At 33.5% G+C, this 9,593-nt stretch overlaps 1 protein-coding gene across 1 annotated transcript; it reads left to right on the top strand.

The window, feature by feature from the left end:
- Window positions 1-408: 408 nt before the first annotated feature.
- On the top strand, window positions 409-9,239 carry LOC134254986 (transient receptor potential cation channel subfamily M member-like 2; the record flags this gene model as incomplete). Its single annotated transcript, XM_062737527.1, has 9 exons — window positions 409-531; window positions 2,927-3,114; window positions 4,845-5,030; window positions 5,416-5,652; window positions 6,015-6,219; window positions 6,946-7,144; window positions 7,616-7,760; window positions 7,850-7,943; window positions 9,109-9,239. Coding segments are annotated over exons 2-9 (1,374 nt in total), but the record flags the coding sequence as incomplete, so codon positions are not given.
- Window positions 9,240-9,593: the final 354 nt, after the last annotated feature.

The raw sequence follows: 9,593 nt of genomic DNA, 5'->3' as shown, positions 1-9,593 counted from the left end.
TTTCTATCAACTGAAGCTTTTCACTGATTGTTGTTTTACAGCTGGAGAAGGGGACAAAAATATTCATATAAATTTATATAGGAAACCTAAGGACCAACAATTAACCATAAAATTTGATTAAGGGTGAGATATATTAGTCTCGAAAACAATATAGGCCTTTAGAAGCTGAATTTTTTTTAGGAAGTTACTGGTAAAATCTATGATAGAGAATGAACTTTGCCGTCGGAATTTCCCGTGTATCATTACACCCTAACCTTTGTGGCTTTTGTCTTTCACCCTGTATACTACATATTATTACGCATTTCTCTGAGTCTCAAATTCTTTACACTAAATCATTGTATTTTATCACTTTCGATCCTTTTCATTAAATCACATAAAATATTGGATCGGGCACGGTATTCTTATTAATTAAAGACAAATGATGGATCATATTCATTGACACTAACGTTGTTTTTTCTGCATATTAACATCAACATGACAAGGAGAGTCCATAAAATGTTGAATGCTCGTGAAAACAGTTCTGTTTTACTGGTAAGTTAACGTTCTTAATCATGTCTAAAAGGTAATAAGGTAGCCGGTGAAAGAAAATAATTTGCGCACATTATGTTTAAATCAAGCGCTGTTTATTTAAATGCACCTGACAGACTGATGCAGCTATCCAATGAGCAATGATATTGTTAATTTAATTGAATTTCTAAAGGTAGTGACGCAGTAGACAGGTATGCTGCTGTTAAATCTTTTAAGTTTAGTTATTTTACTGTTTCATATTTTAAGGCTGTAAGCATGCACCTGTGTTTCTTTCATTGTTTGGTAAGATGCATTTATTAAATTTTTATCTACATTATTTCTCTGTTTTTCCCCTCCAATTTTGGTCGATTGGATTATATTTATATTTTTTTTTTAAATTCTTTGGTCTGGATGAAAGAATTTACCAAAAGGATGAAAGCTTTCTTGACCAACTATGAATCGGAGAGCAAGAAATCGACTAACCATGCAAATCTACTAGCTAAAATGTTTTCTTGGTATTATTGATTTATTCCCACCATTTTAGTTTACCTGTTTAAAAATTAAAGAAATTTTTCCATATAAGGACACGGAAGAAGAAAAAGTTGTGTGATGGTTTGTCAAATTCTGGCTTTGATATACGATGTAGACTCCATGAAAAAGTATGGAAATATATCAGCATATTTTGGGAAATGCCATTTTGGGGAAACCCGGAATTAGGAAAAATTATCAGGTAGTTGATGAAATTGGTAAAATTTTGAAAATTTTACTTACATAATGTATTCAGGTGTAAATCGCTTAACATTTCAGCACAAACTCTTACCGGGGTACTTGGGGAACCAAACAGACAATTAGACATGTTAAATATTATCCAACTTCATCATGAATAAAAAATTGATAGTGAATAATATAGGCTAATAAAAGTAAATTTGACTTCTGGATCAGGAGTTGTGGTTTTAGAATTTAATTAGATATTGGATCACACCATATCCTTTCGTAGCATGGCATGTGATGGTTGTTTACTTGCGCTTTTCATTTCTGATAGTAAAGAGTCAAAATATATCCCTAACGCACACAATTGTCATTTACTAAAAACAGTTGCTGATTGGTCAATTAATGTCGATCCACTCCAATCACTACTTGAGAAAAAAATCCCAACTTTTTTTTTAACACTGTAGCTATGCCATGAGTTGATGAGGAGAGTAGCATATCAGAAACCCTTGGCTAGCGAAGATGGATTATGCTGAACAAGGATGGTTCAAAATGGCAAAATTTATTATCCCAAATTCAGAGGTTCTGATATTAGTGTTGCTCTATAATTGATACTGTACTGAAATGCATTAGTAGTATTAGAAAAATCTTCTCTACTCCTGGGTATTTAGCAGATGATTGTGCTTAAGTGATATGCAGTTGTTCTTTTACTAAAATTGGAAATTTCAAAGCTGGTTGGTATAATGTAATGTAATGAGAATGTATAAATTCTTATCTTTCCTTGGGCATCTAAAAGTTGTGCTTGGAAGGGGTGTTTATTTGCTAGCAGATTTTTGAAATTATGGATCTCTGTGTCTAGTGTTCCGGTGTTTGGCCAGGGCTCTAATGATATGGTATCCTAATGAGAGAAGTTGTTCCCCTTGTTATTTACCTTTGATAATCAATTACTGTAGGTAATGCAATTGATAGATCAAATTGAATATAAGAAGTAAATATTTTTTGAAGTTTATTATACAAAAAGTAATTGTGATAGTTTTTTAATGGTAAGCTATTAAGGAAGACTTGTAGATAATAAATAAATAAATGATAAAAATGAGACAAAAATACCTTATCTTTGTACAATATCTACTTTTCAAAAAAGTACTTATACTAAATAGATAAAGTAGTAGACCAACTATTTTGTTGGTCCTTAATTATAATTCTATTCTCTTTGCTTTGGACTGACACTCCTTTATCCATCAGTTTATTTTACGTTTTATTTTGTACTTCATTGGATCAAAAATACAGTATTGTATTATTAGTTATACTCATGAATCATGGGTCTTTTTTATTGCACATTTAGATTTGTAAAAAGAGGAAGAAAAAAATTATTCATTGATATTATTTATTGTCTTGTGGGCACTGAGGCATGGGTTAGCATTACCTTCATAGTCATAAATTAGTGCCAATCAATCTTCTATGATTGGTTTTATTATTTCAGTAGCCTTGGCATGAGTGTCAGTGTCTTGGTTAAAGTTTAAGAAGCAGGTCCATTCCAAAGTAAATATAAGCCTTACTTGTATGAAACTTACATGTATGATGGCATCATGCATCTAGGGATGACACCTAGGGATGAAAACTGCCAGACTTGCTTCAGACCTTACCTTTTACAAACAAAACTTATGAAGCATTTAAATTTTAAATAACATATCTTTTACATCAAAAATTTTAGACTTAATTGACATGGAAGAAGATATAGAAGATTATCCTAACATTGAAGTGGACCCACAATATGTCACTGTGACTAGCGTGGCGTCATATGTCAGCACAGATTCCACAGATGACCTTGACTGGTTACAAACCTCCAAACTTACAGGGGGGATAATCAAGTTCCTGTTTGATGGATCTACAGAGGAAAAGGTCAGTATGTCAAAATAGCAGAAACATAACAAGAGAGGGTTGTTTTAGTCACTTAGGTAAGCTTTATAAATTGTGTGTCTGAAAAAAAGTATGTTAAGGATGTGTAAACCATGTTATACAATGGGACAAATGTCAGTAATAGTTTATTGCTCTCTTGATTTTTATTCTGTGCTATGTATGTTTACTGTTAAATGAAACAACACTTAATAATTTCATAGGGAACATGATAAAGTTTACATGTTCCAGTACACATTGAAGTATACCTAACATAAGAACTTGTAGGAAATTGGCAAACAATGCATTATCCTAATTTCAGAATAATTTATCTAAAGATTTTCCTTGGGCTTAAAATGAGCCTTTCAACTTATTTAAGACGTCAAAATATATTTCAAAGGATTATCCCCAATTTATTTTTGAAGAAAAATATTTATTTCGATCAACACTTTATTTTCAAAACTTCTGATTATATGTTAACATGAAATAACACTTTATTTTCAAAACTTCTAATCTTGTACATATATAAAAATGAGCAAACAGTCTATGTTATTTTGTCAAGACCAGCTGAGTACATCTAGGAAATGAAATATACTGAAAGGAAAAAGAAACGCAGGGTAGCATAATATTCAATAACAATTTGACTGCATGACCAAAAATTACGAAAATTTGTCAGAAGAGAAATTTAGTTACTATGCACCAAAATCAGTGTTCAGAATTACTCAATCGTAAAATGTATGACATCACATAGGGAAAGTGCTAAAAAGCCAAAAACACGTGCAATTTGATGACGACGAGTTTGTCGACAAATCTTGTTGCATTATTTGATGCACCTGAGGTATGCACATGGTTTTTCAATATTTAGAGACAACATGAATTTCTTCCAATCTTGGTATGGTTAACAGAAGTTCAATGGGGTCTTCTTTTCGAATTGCCTAATAAATGAAAAAGGCAACAACGGTTGACTAAGCAGTATCTTGTAAATTTTCCCTCATAAAACTTGTTACCCGTTGTCAGAGAGGGCATGGAATGGTTTTCAATCAACCGTGATGATGACGTTAACGCGAAACAGAGCCATATTACGAGCGTGTACTACCAAAAAAACTGCGATTTATACAGTAGACTATTATGATCATTACATTCACATGAAAATTGAAAGAAAACAATTCCGCAATTTGGTTTTTTGAGCCGGTCAACTTACTGTTGAATTCCTCTCACTGGCGCATGCGCGTGTCGTTTGACCTATTTTACTGCGTGGTTACCCTTGCTCAATATAGCCAGGGTTTGAAAGATTAACACTCTGATAAAATTCCATGCAAATGAGGAAAACGGCTCTGACAGATGCACGAGGGCGACCTTGAAGATAATGAGAGTTTTCGGTTTTCACTTTTGGAGGTATCGTCATATGAGCTTCCATAACTCATGAATTATTGGACAAAATCAAATGGGATTTTGGTTATATCTTTTTGAAAGATTATTTTAAAAGTTAGATAGGAACGCTAAAACATACTGTAGTAAAAATAAATTTAATTCACCTCAAAAGTTTACCCTGCGTTTCTTTTTCCTTTCAGTATAGAAAATATTGATATATTAAAATGTCCAAAAAATACCGTGTAAGGGATGAAATTTGCATAAAACTAAAACTTTTTTTTATCATTTATTTAGGGAAAGGTTTATTTCAACTCAAATTAAAGATACAATTGAATGTGTCTATTAATCTTCTGTATAAATTGTAGAGTCACACAGGTTACTATGTTTGTGTGGGGGAGGACGCTACTGTGGACAATGTGGCTAAATACATCACCAAAGTGTGGAAGAAGAGGAGCCCAGACATCATTCTCTCTGTTATATCCAGTCTCAGTCATTTCAGGAAGTGGAAGAATCAGCAGGAAGTGGAAGATTTCCAGGCGGGTTTGATTCAGGTCAGAAGGGCAAAGGTTAAAGGTTAAAAAAAATGAAGTAGACATTGTATAAAATTGCTTGAATTGAACTCTTCTGAGAATCCTTATCATTTCATCTAGCTATTAATCACCAATACTTGTCTATCACTTACATATTATTCCCATTTTTAGCCATATTTCTGATATGCTCATAATTATCAATATTTTTGGATATTTTTACTGCGCAAATATAGGAACGTCAATGTAAAATGTGTATATATGCATATTAACAGTGAACTAAATTGGATTTGGAATTTTCACATTATGAAACAGATTTATTTAAGAAAAATTGTACTGAGGTTGAAAATTGACAATGGTTTGATCATAGATTTAATTTTTTTTCTTCATTTTTTTTTTTGCGCTGCAGGCTATGAACTCTACCAATATGTGGGTGTTGACAAATGGTTTAGATGGAGGAATCGCTAAAATAGTTGGGGATGCCGTTCGTTTTGAGAGAGAGAGGCGATCTATTCTGATGACACGAGCTCAGAACCCCTATGTAAAGCTTCACAAGAAAGAGGATGTAGAGGAACTGCCTAAACTGACCGTGATGGGAATCGTTCCTAAACTACAGCTCCAGTGTGCGGCCAGGACTGAGGGATTGGTACGTGGTCATGTCTGAATTTACACTGTATTTAGATAATTAGCTCATGGGGCCTTTAAAGATGTTTAAAGATATTTATTGAAAAGTAGGTCATAGTGACCTACATTTTGAAATTTGCAGCCATTCATATTCAAATTGTTTCAGAGGCAAATTTTGGAGTGTGTTATGACTTTACATCTTAAAAAACATATACATGTATATACATGTGATTACATGTATATTGGCTTATATGTGTAATACAGTAATTATTAAAGACAATAGGGAACAATTATTAAGACCAGCAATGCAGAAAATCCTGTATATGAATTTCTCTTTCACCTGTAAACGGAACTTATTGTATTTCTTTTATTTGCAAATTGCAGCATGATTCCATTATTTCACTGAAAAAAACGGGGACTAAGGAAGCTATGGAGTTGAATGGAGAACACTCTCATTTTATCATAATGGACCAGAACACTGATCTAAGGGAGCTGGAAGGCTTTAGACTCAGAATTGAGGAGAGACTTCTGACCCCTATAGGGAAGGGCAAGAGATACAGAAAAGTCAAAATGTTTGACCCCTCCCTTGGTAGGTTGCATATTTTAACTCTCCTGAGCTAAAAGCTCAAGTGAGTTTTTCTGTTCACCTGTTGTCGGTCTGTCCATATGTCTGAAAACTTTTTTCACATTTTCAACTTCTTTTCGAGAACCACTGGGCCAATTTTAACCAAAAGTGGTACAAAGCATTTTTAGGGAGTTTAAATTGTTAAAATGAAGGGCCAAGTCCTCTTACAAAATGAGATAATCAAAAAAAGGACAAAAATAGGGTAAACTCTTAAAAAAATCTTCTCAAAAAACCACTGGGCCAGAAAAGCTGAAACTTTCATGGAAGCATCCTGGGGTAGTGAAAAATCATATTCAAATCAGGACCCCTGAGGATGGGTGGGGCCACAATAGGGATCCCAAGTTTTACATTAATTGAAATATTTAAAAAAAAATCTTCAATAATCTTCTCCTTAAGATTGGAGAACTACTGAAAAGCTGAAACTTTGTAAAACCACAGTAAGTACATGTATTACAAGGAGAAAAATCTAGAGAAGAACAATGGATCCAAAGTTACTTGGGTGAGCATTTTGGCCCATGGGCCTCTTGATTTTTTCTTTGTTTCAAATAGACTAATCTTTATTTGATGTAGAATATGTCTCACATATATAAAAAGGTTAAATTTTCTTAAGGAAAAAAGATCAAATATGAATTATAATATGTATTATTTATTCACATTTTCTGTACACTAATATAATATTTTTATGTACAGATGCAGGATCCATCCCAGAAAATTTAAACATGATTACCAGCACCAGTACCCCCATGGTCGGCCTCCTGATACAGGGTGGACCATTAGATATTGACCATGTGGTGGACCTTCTACGGAGAAAAGTTCCTGTCCTAGTTCTACAGGGGACTGGACTGGGAGCCGATCTTATAGCGTTTGTGTACTTTGAAAAAGTTCATCAGTAAGTACATGTATAGCTCTTATGTGTATAAATAAAAGAAATAAATCTACCTTTGCATTCTCACAATGTTTGGTAATCTAGATGTCTATAAAAATCTAGAACCTAAGATCCAAACCCTGTTGAATAAATTTTAGATATCTCTTCTACATTTGATGGTCTTTAGTCTTGACTATGCTTTGTATATACTGTAAATCACTTCTTATTCGCGAGAACTTTATTTTCGAGTGATTACGCGAGACGGTATGCTCGTGAAAATTTCATAATCGCGTATAATAGAATTCCTTTAGATTATATAAAGCAATGAAACAATTCGTGAAAATTTTGTCTCGCTAATAAAGAGTCAATGACTATCTCGCGAAAATAAGATGTCGCGAAACTTAAGTGATCTACAGTAAACATGAGGAATTTGTTAAACTAAATAGATGTTTGTTTCCTGTAACTTGTACATGTTATATTTAATTTCTTTTATAGCCAGGGTGATGAATACGAGTCTTTTGTGAAAACTGAGTTAATTAAGAGAATGATGAACTGTTATCCAAAGGATTTTGTGGACAATGAGCTGGCCCGGAATCAGTGTAGAGACAAAATACTGGAGTGTGTTAATCTTGCCCACCAGGTTTGCTTCTAACTTGTTTGAAATGGAAATACATGTATATGATACATTTTCAATGTTTTGCAAAATAGTATATTTTTTTAATCTTGTAGGAGAATGGGAGGTTTCTAACTATTTTGGACATAAATGCGGATCCCACTGGACTTAAGAACTTGGACAAATACATCTTACTCACTTTGTTTGAATGTAAGTTTTCATTTCCTCCCGTAACAGCTGATCCGAATAACACCAGAGGTGTTTTCAACAGAGTGAACGTTCACAAGCGCTCGCCAAAATTTCTTATACAGTCAATTCTCGAATTATAGCCATTCGATTCATCACCATTTATGCAATACCGCCATGATTTCCCAAGAACGTTTTTCCTGCTATATAAAATTCTCTTTATAACGCCAAATTCGCATATCGCCATCCGCCACCCTGTTTTCACAACAAACGTCAATTTAAGTGTCAATTATCTCGATTATACCGCCACAGGTGCATGTGGTCAGTGAAGCGCGGCTAATTAGTTGACGCTTTCCCTGTTGTAAAGCATGCAAAGCCAGTCGAGGTACACGCAATTAAGTAAACAATAATTTTAACATGAACTGTTAGAATAATTTTGTTTTATGTTTAATAAATTCATTAAGTCAAGGCTTTGCCACGAAAGCTGTCTTTTTAAAGTACGCCGATAACGATCTCTGCTTTTTAAAGTAATGCAAAGTTTGCTTAAAAAATAATTATAAGTCAGAAATTATGAACGTTTCATTAACAATGATTTCATAAACAATGAATTTATTTATTTATCTAATCTAATCTAATGAATTTATTTAAAAACTTATTTTACGTACTATCGGCAATATATCACGACGATCGACCCAGCGTGTTTTTTTTTAATATCAGACGTGCAAATTTATGATTTATATGCATACACATGTACTTGTTTTAATTTCATAACTGAATATTTTGTTTTAGCGAAATTGTACATAAAAAAAAATTACTTGAAGTATTTCCAAATTTAGAAATATGTTTATATATACATGTACATGTGATAATAAGAATAGAAACGCTAAATGGTATTTCTAAGAACGATAACTCTAGGTCTTATTTCATAAAAGATTGAAAATTCAATTCATCGCCAAATTCGTTATACCGCCATGATTTCTAAATTACAAAAGGTGGCGGTTTATCGAGAATTAACTGTACCTCCAACAGAAATGTTCACGAGTGCTTGCTCTGTTGAACAGGCCTCTGGTGATAACATGATTATAGGCAAGGACATTCTCCATCCACCGGGTTTAAGAGATACATGTAACCCTGTTGAATGAGTATTCTGAATCTCTTGCTCATAAATCAGCTGTTTTTATTATTTCAGCTCAAGGGTCCAAAACAGGAAGTCAGTTCCAGGAACAATTCCAGTCTGACCTCAAGTTGACCTTACACTGGAATAGACCTGATCTAGCAGAATCACAGATTTTTGAGAAATATGATTGGACAACTGTTAAGGTATTGCCAAAAAAAAAAATATAAAATACTATTAACATTTTAAAGCATATCCTTAGACTAAAAAGTTAAAATCCAAGACATCCAGGTGCTTCTTGTATTAACATTAAATAAGTGTAATATTTTTGCATGTAACCTGTATCCTGTCATCAGTCTATTTCCATGCAGATCCTCAGTCTGTTATGGTATTTTTAGGTCACCTGAGTAAACTCAGGTGACCTATTGCTATCTGTTTTTGTCCATCATCGTTCGTCGTGCGTTGTCCGTCATTTGAACATTTTCAGCTTCTTCTCTGCAACCACTGAACCAATTTCAACCAAATTTGGCACAAAGCATCTATGGGTGAAGGGGAACAAA

The sequence above is a fragment of the Saccostrea cucullata genome, unplaced genomic scaffold (assembly GCF_032062105.1).
Source record: "Saccostrea cucullata isolate Sc308-1 unplaced genomic scaffold, CSIRO_AGI_Scuc_v1 ctg18517, whole genome shotgun sequence".
Taxonomy (NCBI): Eukaryota; Metazoa; Mollusca; class Bivalvia; order Ostreida; family Ostreidae; genus Saccostrea; species Saccostrea cuccullata.
This window is presented reverse-complemented; position numbering and strand designations above follow the sequence as displayed.